Below are 25596 nucleotides of genomic sequence, written 5' to 3'. Positions count from 1 at the left end.
TCATGCCAAATCTTGTGTGGATTTGCCAGTAATTAGTACTTCATTAGTGGTGATGACTTCTTTTCAGTCTTTTCTCATTTGTTCAGCTATGAGTTCTCTATGTGCCATGCAGACACCAAGGATAATGGATCAGGTATGTTTCTTAGACTGATGACCTTGAAGTCTGGTGAAAGAATCTAATGCCAAGGATTCATTTACAGACAAAATGGGAAACAGTAATACTTCCAGATTTTCTGTAGAAGGATCAGAATTTCTGTGGTCTGTGGTGTCGACTAAGGTAACCAGTAAACCACTCTGGAGTATTGTCTGTATACCTCTTTATAAAAATGTGAGGAAAGTTTAAAGCCCACAAGGAAGCTGGAGAGTGGGAGAACTAAATGAACAGAGTAGAACTGCACCAGAACTAAATGGCATGGTGGCATACACCTGTAGCCCTAGTTACTCAGGAGGTTGAAAGGGAAGGATCACTTGGACCCAGGAGTTCAAGACCAGCCTAGGCCACACAGAAATCAGAGAATCCACTTTTCCAAAGCAGTAGGACTCCCTCAGTATTGAGATACTTGCTCTGTTGGGGTCAGGAGTGCTGGTAATCCCTTTTTCTGTTCTGCCTAAACAAAGGTAGAATTAAGAACTTCCTGTTTATATAGACAGCAGATCCAGCATGCTGGAGCTATAAATCCAGAAGTTGGGTGAAAAGGGATAAATAACCAGGAGAGAAAAGTAACAGGAAGTAGTATACACACTATATAATTGGTATAATCCTGAGGAGGCTAAAAAATTTTAGGGGGCCCCACCCTCATCTTTTCACCACAAAGTGGGCTGTAGTGACAAATTGTTCTCCATTCCAAGGTTTTACTTTTTCCCTTCTCATCCACTCCCTGCTACAGGTTACCAGGCACCTGGGGTTTGATTTTCAGTTGGAGAAACTGGTTCAATGGATCATCCACTCCACTTTTGCCTCTCTGGGACCCTCCTCCTGAGATTGGGATTTAGGGTAAAGAGAGAGATATACTGAGTCTTAAATGAAACACCCACGAGTCATTGATATGCAGAAAGCACTCAGGAATAATTGTAATTTCTGACCCTCTGACCCACATGTTCTTGACCCATGCCCATGTAAAATGAGGGAAATGCACAGGTGAGGGTAAGACTAGCACAAAATTATATAACTCCACCCTGGTCCACCTCTACTCCAATTCCTAGCACAGCCTGCTACTAAAAAAAAAAAAAAAAAAATTAAAATACCACACCCATGTGTTTCTGTCTCTCCCTTTAAAGACAGCCCACATTCTCCCTTAAATACTATTCCTTGCTTTACCCCAAAGGTGACTCCCTTGAGATTCCCCCTTTTCCCCTTGAATATGTATCTACTTTCTTAAATAAACTTCTGTTAGTGCCTTTGACTGGCACATACTGAAATTCTTTGTCATTAACTATGCCAAAGAATCCTTCCTACTGGTCTTGAGTCAAATTCCCCCTCCCTCTGGGAACTCCTTAGACATCTTTCAACATTTTCAGAGAAATCTTTTCTCCCATGACATTCTTCCATCCAATGGAGCTACTAACCTGGAATTGGGGAAGTGGTACAGTGGAGACCCAAGGAATTGGTTTACCATCCATTGGAGCTGTCAACCACCTGCCTTAACTGGTACTGTCCTGTGGCATTTTGCTGTTCCTACTACCCAGGAATAACTAGTCTTCCTGAGTACCAAAGAGAAAACAAATTTGGATGAGAAGAAGGTATGTGGAGATGTTTAGACACAGCAAAGATGGACAATGGAATTTCGCTGCAGAGGTAATGAAATTTCAGCTTCTGTACCTTTACTGTGGATGGCCCCTTTTAAGGCCTGGGAGAAACCTTAGTGTTTCACATGCTTGTATTTGTAAAATTGGCAAAAGGGAAATGCAATTTCATCATACACCTGGAAAAAAAGCAGACCAGTCACAATCTTTTATTTTAATGGTTCTTGGAAAAGTAGTTGAAAAAGTTCAGTTTGCTGCCTGTGGTAAATATGAGCAAGCCACTTATTCTCTCTATAGTTCACTATGCCCATCTATAAGTGAGGTTAGTAACGCTGACTAATATTTATTGACAGTGTTTTGTCTAACATACTCTGTTCTGAGTCCTATACATGAATTCTTCCACTTGCTTCCCAGCTAGCCTATGAAGTAGAAACTTTTATTATCTGCAATTTATATAGGATGAAATAAGTTAAAGAGAGTGCTATTAAGTCACAGTTAAGTGGCAGAGCTAGTAATCAAATACAGTCTGAATTCAGAGTCATTTTTGCATCTGCCAGCAATACTGGTAGTTGCTGTTTTTATTGGGATTCAATATCTACCGATCCCCAGAGAGTCAAAGTGCACACACAATAACGCAAGACACACAAGGTTTGATTGCAAGCTCAAGCTTGGACTGCAACCAGCCTCTCAGACCACTATAATGGCTGAGTGGGGAGTGGCCCCGAGGGAGAGAGAAAGCACTCTATTTAAGAGATTTTCAAGCATTCACACACAAAGACCTGTATATTATTGGTTAACATTTGAACAGCTAAACTTTGTCCTCTTTGGTTGGGTCCCACCAGAACTGAACAGTCCTGGAGGAAGAAGCGAGGAGGGAAGGGGTGAACTATGCAGAAGATGAGTCAGGGTCAGGCCCCCTTGTCCTTGATAGATAAGGTTCCTGGGCAGCTGCCCATTTCTTGGACAGATATCTCTTAATAGCCTTGATAAACCCCAGGGGGCCAGTACGTCCTATGTCCTGTATTGGCTCTTGAGGGTAGCACCTGCGCGCCCTTTCCTGGGGGTGTTTTATGGGCCAGTTCCCAAAATGGCTTGTTCATACAATATGGCTGCACAGATGTCACCTTGTTCTCAACATTTTCTATAGAGCTCTTACTCAATTCAAGCAATTTAACACAATTATCTTCTGAGTACCTACTCTATGCAAGGTCATCCTTGTGAAAATCAAAAGATAAAGAGATAATTCACAGCAGAGCACTTTGGAGCAAACTCTGTATTTTAAAGGTAAAAGAATAACCAGATAAACACAGAAGTTAATAAGTATTTCTAATTTATCAAATCTAAAAGGATGAAGAGAAAAATTTTACAGGGGACCTAAGTATTTTTCTTACAAAAAATGTGTGTACATTTATGTGTGTGTACACATCAATTGAAGCAATTAGATTTCCCGCATGAGTATAATATGATAATGTGAAAAGTCATTAGAGTTAAGACATCCTTGGAAACCCAATTCTGCCCTAGGCCATCATGTTGTGACTATATCTCCTGTTCAGTACACTCTATGCATGTCTTTGTTCTTGCCACTACATGTTGAAACTATTTCTTACTTACCGGCCTTCCCAGTTCATAGGTCTGTCTCAAACTAAGTTGTATTGGTCATCTGCATACATCCTTTATCTAATATAGCACTTGATATACAGGTTTCCCTGAAATCTCTGAATAATACCTGAGGGTGACAGAAATATATTATTTCCTTAAGTGCTGAGTATGGAACATCATTCTTCTTGCATGCTAAACAAGTATTCTACCACCAAGCTACATACCCAGTCCAAAGAAATACATTTTTAATAACTGTCATTTTGTCAAAATCTTATGAGGTGAATAGATATTAACATAGCAGTTTTTGCTTTGAATCAGGATTCTTTCAGAACTAGAATGCTAGAAAAGTAGATGTCTTCAAGTTTCACAACAGACTTTCTAAATATTGCTCTGTATTTGCTCACATATACGCTTCCCTTTCATCTTCTAAGACACATCCAAGCACAGGCTCAAACTCTCTCATATCTTGACTATTTCAAGAACTTCCGGACTAAGTATGTCTCACACTCTGTCTCTCCCCACTGGCATATGCATTCCAGAATAGTCTTATGAATGAATTAAACTCATATCTTCTTGAGTAAAAAACTTTCCATAGTTTTCCCTTGCCTATAAAATAAAAACTCCATCCTTGGCTATCATCAGATGCCATCCAGATTCAACTTACATTTTTTTTTTCCTGTCCCATGCTAAGCCCAAATCACAGTAAGCAAAAGTGTCAACAGCTCCCATACAAACCCTGTACTTTTTCTGATCTTAGTTCTTTCCTCTCTGAAACTGACCTTTTTTTCTTTTGGTACTGAACCCAGCGGTATTTTACCACTGAACTACATCGCAGCTTTCTTTATTTTGAGACGGTCTTAGTAAGTTGCTTAGGGTCTTGTTAAGTTGCTGAGGCTAGCCTTGAACTTGTGATCCTCCTGCCTCAGCCTCTCAAGTTGATGGGATTACAGGCATGTAGTGCCATACCCAACTCTAAAACTAATTTTCTTGATGCATTCAAAAGAGAATATATTTGTTGTAGCAATAGATGCATATTTTGTTTTCTATAAATACTGTGTTTAACAAAATACCTTGGGTACTTTTTTTTTCCCTACAGAGATGAGGGTTTAGAATAATATAATGATCATTTGTAATGGAGTTTCCTAAAAAATTCCTTATCTTTAAATCTATTTTCATATTTATTTTAAATCTACTTTCATATTTCATAAGCAATTTAGTTTGTAAATATTAATAATTTAAAAGGCATACTCTAAAAAAGAAAGTAACTGGCCTAGGAAACTTTTAATATTACTTCAAAATGTAGTTAAATATTTAATCAAATACAATAAAAAGCTTAATAACAGCTGTAAAGAAAAATAAATAAAACTAGAAAGAAAACCAACATTAGTACGAGTGGAGACAGTACAGAAAGAATTAATTTTATTGATCAATGTAATAATTAAAAATATTTAAAAAGAGAAGAAGTTCCAAAAAAAGAAATGAAAGCTCAGGGGAAAAAATATACTCAAAGTACTTATCAAGAAGTGTTATAGAAATCCTGATCACTGTTCTTAGATGATAGGCATCTCCAAAAGAAAAAGGAAAACCAAATACTCAAAATTCCAAATAACCTCAGCCCTTGATATTCAGGGAATCCAGAAGAGGAGACACACCCTAAATCACAGCTTAGGAAGAATTTCTCAAATATTCACTTTACCATGATTTACATTCAGATAAATGCTATCCCAAAATCTTGAGGCTACAGTACAGAGAAGTACAGACAAGAGGGAATTTTCTCTCTCCTCCCCTCCTCACATCTTTGCCCAGAAAAGCCTCAGTGGATCTACCTAGGCCCCAAGAAGAAGGATCCAGTGAACCAGCAAAATGCAGATAAATTAAGAAAATGCAGATCTAGACAGACTTTGGTTCAGAAAATTCACTGGCATTAGGAAAACAAGGTGGAAGGTCTTCTTGTGACATTCTCTTCAGAACAGCTCTTCCAGTTCTACTAGGGACTCTGTTCCAGTCTGAGAGCCAACACTGCTATCAACACATATGCATGTTCTACTCTGGAAGAGTTCAGCACTTCAATATAATCCATAATTCACCTAGAACCAAAGAGCCCACATGGAACCACCCCGATTGCGGTTGCACACTGACCACCATGCCAGAATATCAAGTATGGGTGCTATTCCTGAAGGAGGCTTCGAGAGATCAGCATCCTCATCACTTCATTGCTACCTGCAAGACAGAGAAAAAAGGAAAGATTTAGTAGCAGCAGTGTAGTGGTGGACTTAAATTAGAATCATTATTTGTATCCCCAGGAGGGATGAGATTATCATGAATTTCTCTCCAAAATACAGAGAAATGACAAAAAACGAGAAATAATACTCACTTTTCAAAAAAACCTCTTCTGTTGATAAAAATGCTTATATCAAATTTAAAAATGCATAATAAAAATAGTGTCTAATTTTAAAAAGCATATGTATGAATGCATAGTAAAAAGTTCAAAAAGAAGATATACCAAAACATTAACTCTGGATGTAGAAATATGAGTGATCTTTTCCTTTTTCTTTTCATATATCTTATAAAATTTTCAACAATAAGTACATACTTCTTTTGTAATCAGAAAAAGGAGCTTTAAAAGGAAACATTTTCTCTGAAAGGAGGGGATCAATTGTTTGCTTCACTTTTAGCAGTGGCCTTTAATGCAAAGAAAAATATAAATTCTCTTGGGTGACAAATATATACAATCTCAAAGCCAAATCTAAAATTCCAGATTTATTCAATAATTCACGATAAAAGTGATAGGGTTGATTGTTGCTCTAATTTTTCTATAAGTAGATGATGGTATGACCTAATATAAATGTACTTGTTTATTTCCACTTGAAAGAGCAGGATTAAAAGACAGTTAGAGGGCTGGGGAGGTAGCTCAGTTGGTAGAGTGATTGCCTTGCATACACAAGGCCCTGGGTTCAATCCTCAGCACCACGAAAGAAAAAAAAAAAAAGACAGTTAGAATGAGGGTGAATGTTTGCATACTCATGTAATATAAGAACTGGGAACTGTGTTCAGTAAACATGTATTAGAGGTAGGTGGGTAATAAAAAGTGGCAGACTAACCTTTAGAATCCTATGATTTAGACATAACACCAGAGCAGAGGGATTCAGTGTGGTTTTCCCACTAGGAACAGCAGCCACATTTGAAAATTTGTTAGAGATGCAAATCTCAGGCCCAAGCAAGACCCTCTGGAGCAAACACTCTGGTGTCGGAGCCCGGCAACCTGTTTTAAAAACTCCTCCAAAGGATCTGGTGCCTGCTCAGGTTTGAGAAAGATACTCTGAAAGAAGCAAGGATGCCAGTGCTTATAGGCTTTCCTAGGCCACCATTAAAGTAGCCCCCACACTGCTTTGCCGAAGTCACTTAGAGAGACTCATCTACTTTTCCTACCATGTGACAGCCCCAGTTACCTATACCAGCTGGAACAAGAACCCTGTCAGTTCAGGACTTATATTCCGTGGTAGAGTGGAGAAGTCCATGCTGAGCCTGACTCCAACAGCTTACACATTTCCCAGACAGAAAGACTGTGGCTACCAAGAAGACATCCATATACTGACAGCTTATTTTAATGAAAAATCCACTAGTAAATTTGATGACATCTTTTAGATCATATGATAATCAATTTGTAGCTGCTGGTGATCATACTGGTTCACATTTGCCTTGTAAATTACAGAGTTCTGGGATCCCTGAGGAACAGGTCCTTTACAATAGTAAAAAAAAAGCCACTGCTATAATTTTCAACAGGATTTCTCTATGCTATCTCAGTTTGAACCTCCTCTCAAATCTACAAAAATAAATTAAATAAATAAAGAAAGAAAGAAGTAGAGTGATCTGATCTGATGCCTTACCCATGGAGAAAAAGCATCTGCTGTCTCCCAGGCTACTGTTCTTTCTAATGCACAAATAGGGTTGAGGAAAGGAAGGAAGGAGAAAGCCAGAAGACAGGGCCTAATGAGATCCTGAGAAGTTGTCAGCACATAGAAAGTCTGGAAAGCACTGATCTTATAACTATTCTGAAAGGAAGAGAATAACTTTCTGCAATTTTTACCTTCTAGGATTTGGTGGACCCTGGAATCGCGCATATACTGCTGAACAGCATAATCTTTCAGGTAGCCGTAGCCTCCATGCATCTGTAAAGCCTGGTTGCAGATCTACAGGGACCAGAACCTGCTGTCATTGATTCCAGGAAGACTGAGGAATAGATGACTTCCCTAACCACCCTAGTCCCCAATATGGCAGACTGCAGTAGAATGAGAGAAGAACAACTCACAAATAACCACCCACACCCATAAGGGAGCTCTGTAGAGACAGAAAGCAAGAGAAGTCCACTTAATGAATCTGTCTGTTCCCAACAATCAATCCATGAAACTTAACTTTTTCATTTCTTTACTTACTACCTGTGGGGGACAAACTGCCCACAACCATTCGGCCTGGATTATATAAAGTTCAGGTACCACCTAGTGGCAATGTAGCCTCATTGTAGAAATGTCTTTTCCTTTGACATTGTAAACATGGTAATTAGTACTAAATTTGGGCTAGTGGTGCTGGGCTGCTCCCAATTTTCCAAAGGTTCAGTGCATCTGCAACAATGCCCTTCATCGGTGCCATAATAAAGTATGCATGAAGACTAAAAAGCCAGCTACAAAAGCACCCATGCAGGCCTTTCACAAGCTAATTTATATCCTAAAGTCTGGAGATGATTCCTGTAGCATCCCAAGAGGGCTAGATTTCAGAGCTGACTTATGATTTAAACATCCCTGTGCCTAGCAGGTGCTCCCTGCTCCATCCCAAGAGGGTCAGATGGTCTATGACTTACTGCAAAGCATTCCTCTGTAGCAAAGAACTTGGCCATGGAGCACAGAGCCACTGCATCTTCCTGCTCCTCCTGCAGAGCCACTGCAGCACTACGGACAATCAGTCGTGAGGCAACCAGCCTTGTTGCCATATTTGCTAATTGGAATTGCAGGTACTACAGCAACAGGGGAGAAGAGAAGCAGACAAGATAGAGGGGCTTAGACTGGTACCTGATGTGGGACTCTTGGTAAGACATCTCTAATTAGGTGCCTTTTCTAAGTAATTCAATGTTTCAAAGTCTCCAACCTCCTCTGCAGAGAAATGTCTAAATCTACTTGTGCTTGCCCTGCATTTTGATCTTACTGACTCCTCAACAGAATTCTTGGTAAAAAAAAATAATGCCAAGTTCTGGCTAAGATGGTGGCAGACTCCATAAAATCATAACCTCCCTCTCCTAGAGAATGTGGGCCCTAGAATAGGTCTAAAGATTGGAAGGCAAATGCAGTCACCTGGGACCTTACCTGGTTATTGGCCAGAGGTGCTCCAAACTGCTTTCGGACTTTGAGGTGATCTCGAGTGAGGATGATTGAAGCGTGAGCAGCACCCAGAGAGCAGGAAGCTAGAAGAGTGAGAAGTTCCAACTGAGCCTAAGTACAATGCTACTGGCCCAAGCCTTCTTCCTCTCTGTCCCACTCTTTCCTCTCCTTGCCACTATAAATACCAAGGTACCACAAGAAATCATACATGTGCTCGGAAGTGAGTGGGCAAGGCAAACTTTACTTCTGCCAGAGAGGCATGCTATCTAACCTGACTAGCAAGAAACCTGGGCTGGAAATACACCTGATTTTATCACTAATGCAGTGCTCCCCCTTGCCCTGATAGGAGGAGCTTGAGGTTCAATCTATGCTATTGGGTAATTTTAAAATTGGGGCAGACAAAGGGAAGGACTATAGGTAAAAATGGTTTTGATTGGATTTTACATCCCATTTAAGGCTAAATACTATATTCTGAAAATGGAACACTGAACTTTCTATTTCTCACACTCACCAATGTTGATACGTCCTCCATTCAGTCCTTTCATGGCTATGAGGAAGCCCTGCCCCTCACTCCCAATTCTGTGGGCCACAGGGACAGCACAGTCTTCGAAGATTACGGCACGAGTTGGCTGGGAGTTCCATCCCACCTGGCAAAAATCAGGGACTGGGTGGCTGCCCAACAAGCCACCACACAGGGTGGGCCTCCCTGTAGACAGAAGCCTGTGAAGCATGGGGTCCAGCACACTGACACTTAGACTATGAGAACGTAAATGAGGAGAAAGAAAAAGTTCAGATTTAAAGACCTGTCAACACTCAAAAAAGATGCTTATTTCAGCAAAACTTTTTTTTAAACATAGTAAAAGAATTACTTTCTAATGTCTACCCTACTAGACTAACATCCACAAACACTCGTACGATGTCTCATAGGATCAGTACATGATCTGTCCTCATTTTTGGTGTCTCTGTGAGTATGCTCTTTATAAGAACAAGAACAGACAATATAAAGCTTATTTGGACAAGTTTATTTTACTTCTAAAGGCCATTAATAACATTCATATTTCTTTTAGAAGCTTAGTGTTCCTAAAAGATACTATAATTAAAGAAGTGAATACCATGCTCAGTATTGATATCCCCTGGTCTATCATTGAGCTGCAAAGAAATCAAGTGATGTGCTGGCATCAGCTCACGAGAGACAATTACGCACTTTTTGTTACACTTAGCATTCTATGATATCACAGTGGTGGCTTAAAATCAGTCAAGATGGGAGGATTTATATCACAGGAGTCAGCAAAAACTACAAATATAAGTTGCTTTTTGTTTTTCCTACAGAGTTGGTTTACTGGGATATAGCTGGATATGTCTTTCATAAGCCAAGAGCAAATTTTGAATATTTGAAATGTCATGAAACTACTTAGTTTCATTTTTCATCTTTGAGCAAATCACTTCATTTTTCCTATGTAAAATAAAGAAGTTGGACTAGAAACTCAGCAGAACCTCTTTCTTCGAACCAAATCTCATTAATATATTTCACATATAAATAAAGCCCTCACTATTCAATCTCCTTCCAGCTCCTCAACCAGGTACTCCAAGACTTCAACTTTAAGGCTCAATGAGGCAAATTATGAAATCCATAAGCCATATAAAATACCCAAGTTCCTTTCTATCTCTGAAAACACCATTGGTTTCATCTCATTTCCTCATTTAAAAACATTCAGCTCTCTTCAGTTGAAAAAATAAACATTTTACATAAGATTGCAGTCATTTCCTAAGCCTACCAAAGGTCTCGTAATATTTGGGGCTATCCTTTTCTTACCTCCATTTCAGCAGCTGGCCTTTACCTGTGCTTTCGGGTTTTCAAACCCATACTATAATTCATCTCCTTCCACTGGGACTTCTTTTTAATCACAACTGCCATCAAAGCCTAGCTTAAAGGAAGCTTTCTAAGGCTCCCCAATCACCCAAATCATCATCAAATTTGCTCTCTTTAAGCTCCTTTGAAAGCTTCTAATACTGAATGGTATGTACTTTATCTCCCTGAACAGAATATAAATACCAAAAGGCAAGTACCTAACAAAAAGGCTGATGGTGACTACCTATAATCCCAGCTGTTTGGGACACTGAGGCAAGAGGATTGCAAATTCCAGGCCAACCTTGGCAACTGGCAATGTGTTAAAAAAAAAAAAAGGCTGGGGATGTAGCTGAGTGATAAAAAGCACCTCTGGGTTCGATTCCCAGTACAGGAGTGTGGCGGATAGGTTTTGGAAAGGAATGTAACAGAAAGTTCTGAATTAAAGAATGTCTAATTACTAAAGAACCCAATACAAATAGCAGCTAACTCTTAACTCCTTTTGGTGAAAAGATCTATCTTCTTCCTGAACAGGAAGACAGAAGTCCTCTTCTAATCTAGGACTTCAATCTAGGCAGACTTCTGATAATCCTATCAGTCCCAGGAAAGGAGCAGTTAGTGAGGACAGATAATTCCCCTCTACATTTTGAAGAACCCTGCATACCTGTACCATTACTACTAGAGCCCATTCCTGCTCTGTCTTGTCTTCTCTTGCACGTTATCTTGTTACTCTATTATAAAAGTTCTCTCTTCCTCCCCTCCAAGATAAAACTCATTCTACATAAGACCTTTAATTAAGTGTAAGATAAAGCAAGTCTTTATTGCTCTTTCATCAAATTAATGCAAAACTGGAGGCTTAACTGTCAGCAATACAGTGTGTTAAATATGCTAAGTGAAAGCAAGTTTTTGTAGGAAAGATTAACAAGAAGCAGATAAAGAGAAAGGACAGCTGTTTAGGCCACCAGAACAACCCAAAGGACTGTTCTGGGACCAGGGGAGCACCTCATACTGGTCCACCATACTTTGACTACATCTCCTACTTCATCCCGCATTATCCTTTTCTTACTCACTACACTCCGGCCATACCAATTTTTTCTTTTTTGCTCTTTCAAGTAGGCTAATCTTATTCTCAACTCAGGCCCTTTGTATCTGCTATTATCATTGTCCAGAATTATTCTCAGAGATGGTCCTTCTAACACTTAAGGTCTCATCTTAAATGTTAGGGCCTCAAAGAGTCTGTCCCTATGTAATAAAGCTCCCCCTCAGTTAGGGTTGTGTCACTCTGTTGTATTTCTTTCCTAAAGCTTAGCACTAATGGAAGGTACCTCATTTGTGTGATTGGCCCTTATTTAAATCTAAATTTCACAAGGGTAGAACATGTCTGTTTTGCTTACTGATAAACTCCTATAAGTTAGAAGAAGATGACCAGCACACAACAGGCACACACTATTTGTGATGACTGAAGTCCTTTCTAATTTCCCTTATATTTAAAAATATATAAATCAAAACTAATAAAAAATAAAATAAAAATGAAACTATGTATGCTTAAAGGTGAGTGCACATAGAAAAGGAAGAGGTATAAGGGCTGGGATTGTGGCTCAGTGGTAGAGCGCTTGCCTCACATGTACGAGGCACGGGTCTCAGCACCATATACATAAATAAAATATAGTATTTGTGTCCATCTACAACTAAAATTTTAAAAAAAGAGAAAAAGAAGAGGTATAAGATACACTTCCACTTTTTGCTTATTCAACTCCTTTGCAATGTTTTTTCATACTAAACTTGTTAGTTTTGGCGTACTGCCAACACACAACATAAATATTGAATGGATACTACCAATTATCACTATTTTTGTAAGCACAAATATCTGAATGAGTATAACTTGATTATGTAGAACTATATCAGACTACATAAATTAGTCTGTCTTACAACCCAAAATAGACATTTTTAGGATTGAGAAATTCTACAGTTACATATCTTATATATCATATACAAACTCTTCACATTATATAAGTTTATATTGAAATATGTTTTATAATCTCAAGCAGGGCAAGGAGTGACTCTAATAATTTTATATCCCCCTGTCCCAGGAGCCAGCATAAGGCTTTGCACATAGTAGATATCTAGTCAATGCCTGTTATGCTACAAAAGGTGGGGGCTTAATGCTCATAACTTTTGATAGTTATGAAGGGTCAGGAAGGATCCTGTAGGAAAATGTGGAAACCCCAGGAGATGTGAGAGAGAAGTATATTTAGGGACCATTACATTAACAAACATCTCCCCAAAAGTCCTAACACAAACAGTACAATTGGACTTAGAGAAGCTGTTTTTGACAACTTAGGTTAAAAAATCTGAATAGATCTCACCTTTAGTTATATTATCATAAGACTCCTGTTCATGGCCTGGCAATAGAGTTTCTTAATCCTAGGAATGCCTTATTTTTCAAAGTACCTATGGAAACACTGTCCTTAGATTACTCAAAATCGCCTCAATGAGTTTCATTTTATTTAAATAAGAAGAATGGCCCATATGCTTTTCATTTCTGAGAATTCTGGTCAACCTTAGATCCTCAATGAGCATCTCTTCTGGAGATAACAGTACAGCAAAAGATAGAGCTGGATAAGAAATACAGACCAAAAGTACAGGTAGGAGAGGTGATGGGATGTTAACAGGCAGCTTTGTAAAACTAACTGACAAATGTCACTTTCCCCAGAAACTTAATGTTTCTTTAGAAATGTCTTATTCTGAGGCTGAGATTGTGGCTCAGTGGTAGCACGCTTGCCTAGCATGTGTGAGGCACTGCTTTTGATTCTCAGCACCACAAACAAATAAATAAATAGAGGTTCATCAACAACTAATAAAAATATTTTTTTAAATGTCCTATTCTATTTTATATGCCCCTATCAAAATTCCTAATAGAAGAAATTGCTTCAAAGGCAAGTTACCAAGTATGTGAATCTACTTCATAAATTAAGGCAGAGGTGGATCTGGCAGGTGATAGAGCCTCATATTTTGAATTGCTTCCTGTCCAATAATCACTCACCTTTTTCTCCTTCTTGCCAAAGCTGAGGCCAGGGGTCCCTTTCTCAACAACTATGCATGAGATGCCTTTTGGGCCTGGTCCTCCAGTTCGGCACATGACTATGTAGATATCTGATTCGCCACCTCCACTGATGAAGGCCTGTGGGATTGGAGAAGGGGGAGAATTTCGATCAGGGAATGCACGAGTTCTGATCCTAACATCTGGGAAACCGAGTCCTCCCAACAACAGAACACACAGGTATAACAAAGAGACTGAGGAGGGGCTAAAGACAGTGACTAGAGAATCAAGAATTTAGTTGAAAAGAGTACGAAAAGGAGAAAGAAAAAGGAATGAAATTATTTGGAATTTGATAAGAAGTAGATAACAGTGAAGGTGAAGAAAGAGAAATGGGTCAGTTTCTCTTTCCAACATGTAAAAATTCCATGGGAATATTAACTCATAGACTTGAGGAACCAGAGGACATCAGGAGGAAGGTGGGAATGACCTCCAAGTGCTCTAGGAGGACAGCAAGCTGGTACCTTGGAGCCATTGAGGATGTAATGATCTCCTTGTCGTTTAGCTGAGGTCAAGAGGGATGCAGCATCACTCCCACTTCCTGAGACAAGATCAAAAGGGGCCAAGAAAGTCTGTGAAGTTCCAGGGGTCTAGCATGGTTCCATCTCCTGGTATACCATCCTGAGAAAGAAAGAGCTCAGCATGCACTACTTTAAAGTCCAGATGGTCAGAGGAATTCTCTGTCCTTGGTAAAAACTGCTTCCACTAAGCAGACCACTTTGGCTGTCCCAACACTCTAGCTTGTAGTTAACCTTTTGCAAGGAAGTTCTGGTCTGCAGCCAGGAGGGACTCTGACCTAAAGGCCTCTAGGTCCTGTGACATCAAGTTACAGGACTCTTACTACTCCATGGCCAAACTGCTTGGTAAACAGTGGTTTACCAAGTGTGTAGTCAACTGCACACGAGGTATACCACTCCCGGTTAGATCTTGCCTGTGGGATGACAAACCCACCTGGTTCAGTGAGACAGTAGGAAGCGAACTTCTCCATGGTACAGAGCGGTGGGCAAAATTTGTGCCTCTGTTCGTCACTTCCAAAGCTATCAATCATCCAGGCACACATGCTGAGTGGGACACAAGAAAAGACATTGACAGAAATAAAGACAGAAAAGAAAAGGAAATGGAGCGGGGAAAACAAAGGGCAACAAAGCAGAAAGAAGCAGAAAAAAGATGGGAAAGTCATAACTGAAAAGAATCGACTTTAAAGGAAAGGACTAGATTAAAACCATATTCCTGGAATATGAACTACCCAAAGATAACCAGGGATAAGATATTTCTCACCTGGATGTTGATACAACATCTAATTAGGTTACATAAGTCCCTAAAAATCAATTACATGTACTTCCTATTACTTTCTCAAATTTCTGGAGGTTTCAACTGTGGACTGAGGAAAAGGGTGATAGCACTTGACAACTCTACTGGAGAAGTCTGCTGGTACCAGCTCAATCTAGAATTGGAGAAGGCTGGCAGATCTGACACTGTGAGCAAAAGACAAGAGAATCAGATTCAGATTCAACAGGAAGTAAAAGACGTAGTATGAACTATTAACAGTCTAGTTCCTCAAGAGTAATCCACCTACATGATTAATCTTTTCCTTATAAATCTGAAATTTCCCAGTCAACCCACATGAATACCTCACTTTGCTTGACCAGCTTGGTCACTCACTTGTGGATGCTTATGTAGGCTGTGGTACTGGTGCAGCCTGTTGCCAAGGCTTCAAAGATGACAGAGGTATCAAGCCTTGACAGTCCAGAACCACCGACGTCTGTGCGAACGTAGACGCCCCCAAAGCCTAGCTGGGCTGCCTTCCGCATCACATCCACAGGGAACACTTCCTACATACAAAAAAAGAGAGCAGGGTCATCAGTAACTGATTCAGAGAGGCATTACAATGAGGTGATCAGGATGTTTGCATTTGGGAGAGTATAGGGCTTCCAAAATGTGTCTGTCATTAATGTGTGTTCTCTAAGAATTGTTTTCATAGGATTTAAAAGTTTCTTCTCTTTTAACTATCTAAAGAACTACCTTGGTTTTAAGTATTTGTTCAATAAGAAAGGAAAAAAAGGTATCTACAAAATGAGCAGATGCCATCTATGAAGGGAATGACCCATAACCAATCAATCCTCTTACTTGCATTAAAAGCTGGTAAAAGAAGAACTGAGCATTTAGGCTTATAAGGAGATGAAGTTAAAGGTCGCTGATGCAGCATATGTTGAAACATTTAGCTATAAGGAAAACTCCTACCTTCTGGTCCCACTCAGCCATATTTGGAGCCATCTCCCGGGCAGCAAAGTCAAAGGCCACTTTCTGAAATTCTTTTTGCTCTTCATTTAGTCCCATGGAAGCTGTGGGCAGGATTGCACACATTCAATTCTAGGACAGGAGTCAGAGAATAGAATCAACAATAAGAAGCACTATGAGGTTGTGACAGAGGACTTTTGATAGCAATTTCTATACACAATAGAGCCTTCAACAGGAAGATAAGCATATCATTCATCATTAATCAATTTCTTCAGTTAGAAAAGGAACAGTTCTAACACTTACTCAAATCAATCTAGGATAGTATTTGGTAGCTTTCCAGACATCTCTTACCTAAGTCACTTAGTCAAGTACAGTAGCAGACCTAAAATAGGTAAAAGCCACAGTGAAAGAAATGGAATAGAACCAGGATGTAAACAAGATCAGAGTGGGAAAAAGTGATGAATAAAGACAATGACTGAGCAAATATCACCATTTTCTTCTTCCTTTACCCCCAAATGGACCAGCTGACTTCATTTACCTACTACCTATTTGTAAAAAATCTTCTTTATTTCTTCCTCATAAAGCCACACTGAAAGAAATGAAGAGCTGGGTACAGTGGCACACACCTTAATCCCAGTGATTTAGGAAGCTGAGGCAGGAGGATTGCAAATTCTAGGCCTCAGCAAGTTCGAGGACAGCTTGGGCAACTTAGTGAGACAGAGTCACAAAATAGAAAATAAAAAGAGATGGGGACATAGCTCAGTGGTAAAATACACCTGAGTTCAACTCCCAGAACTACTCCCAACCAGAAAAAGAAAAAAAAAAGGAAAGAAAAGAAATGAGGGGCTGGGGATGTAGCATAGTGGTAGAGTACTTGCCCACATGCATGAGACCCCAGGTTTGATCCCCAGCACTGAAAAAAAAAAAAAGTACACTAAAAAAAGAATATTTATTGAGCATCAACTATGTAACAGTGCCTGTGTTACAAAGATGAACAGGGTTTATTCACAAAAAGGATGATATAATTACTAATAATGGAAGCATCTTATTATATAAGAAGTGCTACAGAATTTTGATCCTACACCAGGCATAGCAACACACACCAGTAATGCCAGCAACTCAGGAGGCCTAAGCAGGAGAATTGCAAGTTAGATGCAAGCCCTGGCAACTTAGCCAGACTCTGTTTCAAAAAAAAAAAAAAAAAAAGAGTTGAGGATGTAGTTCAGGAGTTGAAATGCCCCTGAGTTTGATCCCCAGTACAACAAGAAAAAAGAATTTTAATTTTAGCAAGAGCTCAATAAATATTAAGAAATCTTCACCATCTTCTTCTTTGACAGAATAAATGGCTACTTTCTAAGATAAGTAGTTCAAACAACCAAAGGTTAAAGAAATAGATTTGAATTGCATTCTAAGTAAATAGGGAATAGTTTCATTTAAACCATAAGAACTTTGTATAAGTAAACACAATACAATTATACATTCTTTTTAGATAAACAAAAATAGTCAATTTTAGAAAAGGGAATGATCAACAAAAAAGTAACTTGGAGAAAAAAATGGGAACATCAAGTTAAAAATTACATTACACACAAGAAAGCACAGTGACTGAGTAAAAACATACACTCCAGAAAAAAATACATTATAAAAACAAACAACAGTCTTCATGAACTTTGCCAGAGTTACTGGGTAGAGTTCAAGGCATCAGCATGCGTGTGTGTGCACACTCATTCACACACACAGACACACACACACACACACACACTAAAATGATAAAGCTATGCAGAAAAACAGACCAGGAAAGCTTTTATAGTATAACAACACAAGTGTAAGCAAAAGGCAAATCCTCCACAAAATACGTCAGGAAAAAAAATATGTCAGGAAACTCTCTAAACCTGTTATCCCACTATAAAATTAGGTGATTGCATTAGATATTGAGCAAATTTTCTCACCTATGGTGTGAAGAAATAATATGCAATAGTTATCTGTAATATACATAATAAATCTTACTTTTATTAAAAATCACTTAATACTAAAATATGCAATGAAACAATCAAATGCAAGTGTTAATTATCAATTAGCTGCATTTTAAAAGTTATTTTTATTTTTAAATTTTTTGTGCAGTATGGGGAATCCAACCCAGGGCCTAAGTATGTTAGGCAAGTATTCTATCATTGAGCTATATCCCCAGCCAATTAATTAGCTTGATGTACAAATATACAATCAGATGATTTCACTTGACTAATTTAAAGATAATAATTTCTTTTAAAAAGGTGAAAGGGGCTGGGTGATATAGCTCAGTTGGTAGAGTGCTTGCCTGGCATGCACAAGGCCCTGGGTTCAATCCCTAGTACCCCCCCCAAAAAAAAAAAAAAAAAAAAAAGTGAAAAAGAGCTGGAGATGTAAAACAGTAGTAGAATGCTTGCCTAGCCTAAGTGAGGCCCTTGAGTTCCATCCCCTATACCACCAAAAAAAAAAAGTGAAAGAGCACCTTCAATGGCTGAAACTTGCTGCTGGAAATACTCATATTTAACTTATTTGTTGAAAGGACAATTTCTTATCTGCTTTGTTATCAACCAGGGTGACCTTGTTTACCAGATAAGTGATAGAAAAGGCAGTGCTTCTTGAAGGACTTTTAAGACTAAAAAAGAGAACAGTATTCTGTATGTTGTATTCTATACCTCAGTGACAAATTTATAACTCTCTTGTCAATTTAAGGAATTCATTCCAAAAAGAAACTTATCACTTATTTAAACTAATAAATTATTTCAGAAAACAACAAAAAATGGTTATATTGACAGGGAAGTGTCACCAATTGGCTGGGTATCCCTTACTTCTGAAGCAATCGCTCCTTGTTATATTCAGTTATTATCTACCTGGTGCCTAAAGGTACTCAAGGTCTGCAATCTCTGGTAGAGTTTACCAATTGCAATAATAGTTATTAGTCCTGCAGGAGTTTCAACAGCACAAGTGTTTTACACCTTCAGGTATTAAGTTATGAAATCTACACACCCTGCATTACCTGGAGCTTTTGTTTATCCATCACGACCAGCACCCAGTTTCTACATTCCCACTGCCTTTGAAACCTCTCATTAATAATTTTGGTGAAATAAACAAAGTCACAAATTCCTTCACTTCTCTAAGCATTCAGGGTGACCTAGATGGGTCTGGGGTGAAAGGATGGGGAGGAACTAGACAGTGTGGAGGGTGGGGCTGGTCCCAAAAAACAGGAGCGAGCAGGGAGTGGTCACTTTGGTCCTGGACTTATGGGTCGCAGCAGGGACACGATCGAGGAGACAAGACAGAGATCCCTTGAGTCGGGGCTCAAGGGATCGGGATGGGGTGACGGAGTGGAGCGGAGAGTGGTTCCGGGAATAATGGGATAAACCGGGGAGCGGGTCCCGGGACACCGGACCGTGAGCAGAACAAATCCAAGTCACAGGACAGCGGGGCGAGCGGGTCCGAGGTCACGGGCCAGGCGGGTAGCGGGCCCAGGAATTACGGAACGGATCAGGGAGAGTCCTGGGTGACAACTGTTCGTAGAGGTCCTCAAGCGACAGGGCAAGCGGGAGGGGGTGCGGGAATCAGAACAGAGCGGGGAGCGGGTCCGGGATCACGGGACCAACCCGGAGCAGGTCGCCAAGTGGGAAGACTGCGGATACTCGCCCGGGTTCCAGAAACCCGGGTTAGCGCCCCCTAGCCCAGGGCGAGTCTTACGATCGATGCAGGTGGTCAAGCTCCGGTGGCGGGTGTTTGCGGGGCCCAGGAGACCGCCGCACAAGCGCCCGAGACGCACTCCGAGGTTCCGAGGGCCAAACCACATAGCTATGGCTCCTGCCTTAGCCAGAGCCGGTGAGCCCGAGAGCTCGGCGGCGCCCCCTTGAGTAAAGACCGGCGGCCGACGACCCCTACCCCACTGCACCCTGGGAGTTGTAGTCGCCCAGAAGCCTTCGCATCTCTGGTCTCAGGCAGGAAGACGCGGTGTCTGGACTACAAGTCCCAGAGACGCTCGGAGCTCCGGCGCCGCGGAGTCGCGTCCGCCACGAAGCCCCGGGGCCGCGTGGGCGGCCTTGGGTCTTTGGTGGTCCTTTTTGTGGAGGGTGGGGCTGATGTTGGGGAGAATGGTTACATGGCTGAGACGGGGCTCAAGGGAAGACCTGGGAAGAGTTTGAGGGCAGGCTATTCGAGATGGAATGGGCGCAGTTAACGGAGGGAAGGCTTTGACACCCTTAAGTACAGTTTTCTGCTTTTCGCGAATCGGAAGCCCTTTGAACTTCCTCGCGTCGTCTCCATCTTGCTCTGCGCGTTTCGAAGGGCAGTGGAGTTCCTTTTTGTATCTTCCCGTTGATTCCAGAACCCTCTGCACTTCAGCCCCTTGCAGAGAGAGACCATGCCGAGACCCCGGAAGAGACCAGCCGGGGCTGCTGGCCCAGGTGAGCTGCACGGAGGCTGCAAAGAGGCAGCCCCCGCAGAGAATTTTCTCTAGGGCCAGCTTAACACTGCTCATTGTCCTCTCCTTGTGGTGAGAAGCTTTCGAGATTTGTCTGTTATTCCATCATCCCATATCACCATCTTTTTATTCTTCCCACCAAGATTCTACCCAAGGTCTTTTTTCCGCTTGCTTGTTCATCCAGTTAACGAAGGATATTTGCGTTATGGGGTGGCATATACTGGGGTAAAGAATGTAATTCTTTTGCGACAACATGGATGGAACTGGAGATCATTAAGTGAACAGAAAGAAAAGTATGATATGTGAAATCTCAAAAAGCTGATCTTACAGAAATTGAGGGTAGAACAGAGACTGGGGGGAATTGAGAAGAGGTTGATCAGTGGGTACTAATTTAAGGTAGGATTTAAGAACAACCGTCGTGCTCTCACACAGTAGGGTGACTATAGATAACGATAATATACTGTACACTTCAAAAAGCAGAAAAAGGACTCTGAATGTTTTCACCATAAAGAAATGATAAATGTTTGAGGCAGATAATGTTTAAACCAATTTAAATATTACACGATGTATACATGTATCAAAACATATGGTACCCCATTAATATGTACTTATTATGCCTCAGTTGAAATTTCAATTTTAAAATTTAAAGACTTTTAAGGGAAAATGCAAACAGGTGTAACTGAAAGGACCTAGGAGACTGAACTGTTGGGAGGTATGAGAAGAGGGAGGAATAGGGAAAGCCTTAGGAAGGAGGTGGAATTTGATTCCAGCCTTAAAGAATAGGAAGGCTTTCTATAGTCTTAAGTTTTAGTACCCAGAAAATGTGATGTCATTTCTATTTTCATAGAGATGAATGGCATGCCAAGTGGATGAAAGGTAGAAATAAAGCAGTGGAAGGCAACTTTTTTAGGAATGGCAAGAGTTCCAGATTGACTACAACACATAGTTATTTAACAATGCATGGTGTTTACAGTATGCCTGCTAACTCTTAAGGGATTGTTCAGTAGTGGGTCAGGAAGGTATGCTGAGTCCAGAAATTAAGATATCCATAAATGATATTTAATCTTCTAATCTCACATGTTGAAACATATTAAATTTATAGGCAGTACAGTACATTCATTAAGCATAGATTCAGACAGACCAGAGTGGTACACCCTGACCTTATATCTTTATTCTGTCATTACTGAATTGTGATCTGGAGCACATTTTTGATATGAAGAATAGAACATCTCATAGATTATGTAGATTAACCGAGTTAGAGTTAGGGTAACATGTATAGCTTGGGGCCTCAGGTATAGTATGAACTTAACGACTGTTAGCTATTGAATGCTCACTGTATCCCAGGCACATATTCTCTAATTCTCTTAGGATAAAATCCAGTCTTTGCCATGTCTTCAAGGACCTGGATGAAACGTTTTTTCCAGTTTTTCTTGGCATCTTCAAGGAGCAAAAGGGCAAGCATAAAGTACAGTGAGCAAGGAAGGATGAAATGATAATGATGGGTAATATTTATTGAGTATTTATTATAATGCCGAGAATTTTCTAGGTCTTTTGTTTGTTTTCTCACTGGAAAGAATAGAGTAAAGGCACAGGCTACAACTAGTTTTTTGCAGGATCCAGGATTTGAATCCAAGTATAAGACCAAAGGATAAACTCCACAGTAGAACATTACCTCTTAGCAAGCATGATAGTTCTTTGCTTTTTGCTTCTCCTATAGAAAAGAAGGGGCAATCAGGAAAACGTACCAAATCTGAGAATTTAGGTGAGGCATCAGCTAAAGTGGAAAACTCCAGCCTTCAGAAGACTTCAGCCTTTAAAAAATGTGGGAGGAATCTAAGCAACTACTGGCTGATGAAGTCAGAGCCAGAGAGCCGATTAGAGAAAGGTGTAGATGTGAAGGTGAGTTTGTGCACCTGTCTCCAATCCCTTCATGCTGTTTTAAAATGAAGGTTAGTATGGGATCACCAGCATCATACTCAAAGAGTAAGAAAGATAAAAATAAAATCAACACTTTATTACCATCAACTACAAGTTTAGTATCCCTTATCTGAAATGCTTGAAACCAGAGGTCTTTCTGCTTTGGGGAGTTTTTTGGTTTGTGTTTAGACTTTACAGGTTGAACATCCCTAATCCAAAATCTAATCTAAAATAAAAAATGCTCCAAAGTCCAAAGTTTTTGAACATTGGCACATTTCAGAGCATTCTGGATTTCAGAATTTTTTTTTTTTTTTTTTTTTTTTTTTTCAGTGCTGGGGGGGATTGAACCCAGGGCTTAACAGTCAGGCACTCTATAAACTGATCTATATCCCCATCCTCGATTTCAGATTTTTTAATTAGGCATATTCAACCTGTTTCTGTTCTGTGAATCCTATATGTAGTAAGGGGCTAGCAGACTTTGTACAAAAGGTCAGCCAGTAAGTACTGTAAACTAGTGGGTCTTATACTCTCTTGTTTCTGCCCTTGTAGCAAGTAAGTGCCAATAGTACATAAGCAGATTGGTTTTGTTCATGTAACACTTTATTTACAGAAGGAGGCATGGGACTAGATTGGCCTAAATGTTGTAATTTGCCAACCTCAATCTTAGCTTGCTTTACTCTTACCACTTGCCATGCTCCTAGGTGTCTCCCTGCCAAGAGTTGGTATATATTCAGGGAATGAATGAATATATTCAGAGAATGAACCCATTTTAATAATCTGGGGAAAATATAAGTAGAAATATTATAGAATAAATACATAATACTTTAATAGGTAAAATGTAGGGAACCAACAGATTATCATGTGGATTATGCATTCAGCTGGACCTTTTAGTTAGAAGAGATAACAAAATAACATAAGGCTTTCCTATATTCACTCATCATCAGTGGCTCAATGATGAAATTACATATTTCTGTTATAGCCTGTAGTATAGGGAAGTGTTGGGAAGAACTGTCTACTTCCATATATGCCTATTAAGTGGCCAAGGATTGTTTAGTGATTGCTTATTTCCTCTTACCTAGTTCAGCATTGAGGATCTCAAAGCACAGCCCAAGCAGACAGCATGCTGGGATGGTGTTCGAAACTACCAGGTAAGGGAATAAATGAGGGGCAGGAGTCCTTAGATCTAGGGCAGATTAAATGCCTGCCTGATCCTTGTGACTGATCAGCTGCAGAACCCTTTGGCCAGGTTGCTTTTCCCAGAATCCTAACCTGAAATTGTTTTCAGAAATATGTGAATTGCTCTGTATGAAATCTGCAAATGGCCTGGTTCTGGCCAGTGTCCTGGTACAAATCTGGGAGTCTTGGCAAAGGGGACAGACTTACGAATTGGGGTGGGGGGGTGGAATTAAAAAACAGAAAAACCTATCTAATAAAAGTAGGCTTGATTTCTGTTTAAAGCTAGTACTTCCCACTGGTGGGAAAGATAATTCTTGTTTCTTCTCTCCTGGGACAGGCACGAAATTTCCTTAGAGCCATGAAGCTGGAAGAAGAAGCCTTCTTCTACCATAGCAACTGCAAAGAACCAGGCATTGTAGGACTTATGAAGGTTAGGTGGGCAGGTTTAATCTGAATTCCTCTCCCTACAGAGTGTCTTATTTGTGTAGATTTAAAGGGATATACCTTAAATGGTAATGGTAAAGACCATTGTCATAAGAACAGAGAGAAAATTGCTGTGGTCCCTTCCTAAATGTGATAAAGACAAGAACAAGGCAGGCCTTCATTTAAGGACCACTAGCATGCATTTTTCCTCCATCTCTAATCCTTGACCTCTCAATTAAAAACAGGCCTGATAGCTCTTTCATCTAAGAGCTATCAGGATAAAATCATTAACTCTGCATTTGGTGGAGGGGGTAGTGCCAATGATAACCTTTACCATTGAGTTTTAGAACATGCATCTAAAATTTTATATTAAAGAAAGTTGATTTCCTAATTATACTTGCCTTAGGCTATGTATTATTTCTAGATATTTGAATCCTGATTCACTAGAGCAAGGCAGGATAAGAATAAGTAGGGTAAGAAGTCAAAGTTAAATATGTATTAAAGATTGGCTATGGAGCTGACCAGGCAGGCAAATGATTGGAGACTTTGTTTTGGTTTCAGATTGTAAAGGAAGCTTATCCAGACCACACACAGTTTGAGAAAAATAATCCTCATTATGACCCATCTAGCCAAGAGGACAACCCCAAATGGTCCATGGTAAAGACAGACTATATGCTTCCTATTTCATGAAAGGGGAAGGATGGACAAAGGGAGGAGAAAGATGTGTGTTGTTATTAGGATAAGAAATGCAGCCTAGATCTTACTCAGATGAGATTACACTGATTTTTGGAGGTTAGAGCAAAACATTAGCAGTGCTGCCCATGGGAGCCTCTTGCAAGCAGTGAAAATAGTGGTGGGCACGATGGCATGGGTATGACTGTAGTCGCAGCCGCTGGGGAAGCTAAGGCAGAAGAATTGCTTGAATCCATGATTTCAAGTCCAACCTGGGCATATAGTGAAACTCAGCTCTTTTAAAAAAAAAAAAATGCAGTGGGCAGAGTCTGGAAAGCCATTATCTTTCTGTTCCATAAACTGTTGTCACCTAGGTGGATGTACAGTTTGTTCGGATGATGAAGCGTTTCATCTCCCTGGCTGAGCTTAAAACCTATCACCAATCTCACAAAGCTACTGGTGGCCCCTTAAAAGATATGGCTCTCTTCACTCACCAGAGGCTCTCAATCCAGCCCCTGACCCAAGGTAAGAGTGGGCCCCTTTCCCTTACATAGCAGAAATGACCTCACAGATTCACATTTACTAACTGATCAAACTTGGGCACAGAATTAAACCTAAGTCAGTGCCCTCATCTGTGGCACCAAGGGAGGGACTCTGTCCTGAGTTGCCCATGATTATGTATCTAATACCCAACAGAGCTTGGCACTTGGTAAGACACTCCATAAAATAATTGCCTGCTTTGGTAACACATAAATTACCTATCAGTGATGGGTATTAACTTCCCCATTCAAGAGGAGACATAAGACCTAATTCTTCCTTTTTTGTCCTTTTTGGCAGAAGAGTTTGATTTTATTTTGAGCCTGGAGGAAAATGAACCAAGTTAACTGAGTATTGCTGCAGCGGACAAGCCATTACTCTAAAGGTGGCAAGGTTTTATAAAACAAAGGATGGTGTGCAGAGGCTTGTGTGTTATGTTCACCTGATATTTTTTACACAGATATTTTTTTTTCCTACTTCTTTCAATAAAACATTTAATGTCAAAGTTGGAAAGCTTTTCTTCTAAAACTGCATT

At 40.0% G+C, this 25596-nt stretch overlaps 2 protein-coding genes across 4 annotated transcripts; one reads left to right on the top strand and one right to left on the bottom strand.

Annotated features, from left to right (window-relative positions):
• Window positions 1-2759: 2759 nt before the first annotated feature.
• Window positions 2760-19786, bottom strand: ACAD8 (acyl-CoA dehydrogenase family member 8). 2 transcript variants are annotated; one of them, XM_079102100.1, is made up of 11 exons: window positions 19604-19786; window positions 15896-15996; window positions 15317-15486; window positions 14606-14715; window positions 14119-14195; window positions 13601-13738; window positions 9223-9358; window positions 8697-8794; window positions 8198-8350; window positions 7430-7532; window positions 2760-5562 (listed from the first exon to the last, which is right to left on the bottom strand). In XM_079102100.1, exons 1-11 carry the CDS (start codon window positions 19707-19709, stop codon window positions 5510-5512), a joined length of 1245 nt encoding a protein of 414 aa, XP_078958226.1. In that variant the 5' UTR covers window positions 19710-19786; the 3' UTR covers window positions 2760-5509. The 2 variants fall into 2 exon arrangements, with proteins under 2 accessions (XP_078958226.1, XP_078958227.1); XM_079102101.1 differs by having other exon boundaries at window positions 15896-16024; window positions 19604-19741.
• Window positions 19787-20012: 226 nt separating this feature from the next.
• On the top strand, window positions 20013-25566 carry THYN1 (thymocyte nuclear protein 1). 2 transcript variants are annotated; one of them, XM_079102119.1, is made up of 7 exons: window positions 20022-20319; window positions 22054-22235; window positions 23333-23401; window positions 23767-23859; window positions 24414-24509; window positions 24899-25049; window positions 25362-25566. In XM_079102119.1, exons 1-7 carry the CDS (start codon window positions 20277-20279, stop codon window positions 25406-25408), a joined length of 681 nt encoding a protein of 226 aa, XP_078958245.1. In that variant the 5' UTR covers window positions 20022-20276; the 3' UTR covers window positions 25409-25566. The 2 variants fall into 2 exon arrangements, with proteins under 2 accessions (XP_078958246.1, XP_078958245.1); XM_079102120.1 differs by lacking the exon at window positions 24414-24509 and having other exon boundaries at window positions 20013-20319.
• Window positions 25567-25596: the final 30 nt, after the last annotated feature.

The sequence above is a fragment of the Sciurus vulgaris genome (genome assembly GCF_902686455.1).
Source record: "Sciurus vulgaris genome assembly, chromosome: 11".
Classification (NCBI taxonomy): Eukaryota; Metazoa; Chordata; class Mammalia; order Rodentia; family Sciuridae; genus Sciurus; species Sciurus vulgaris.
The sequence above is the reverse complement of the archived record's forward strand: the minus strand, read 5'-3'. Positions and strand labels throughout refer to the sequence as shown.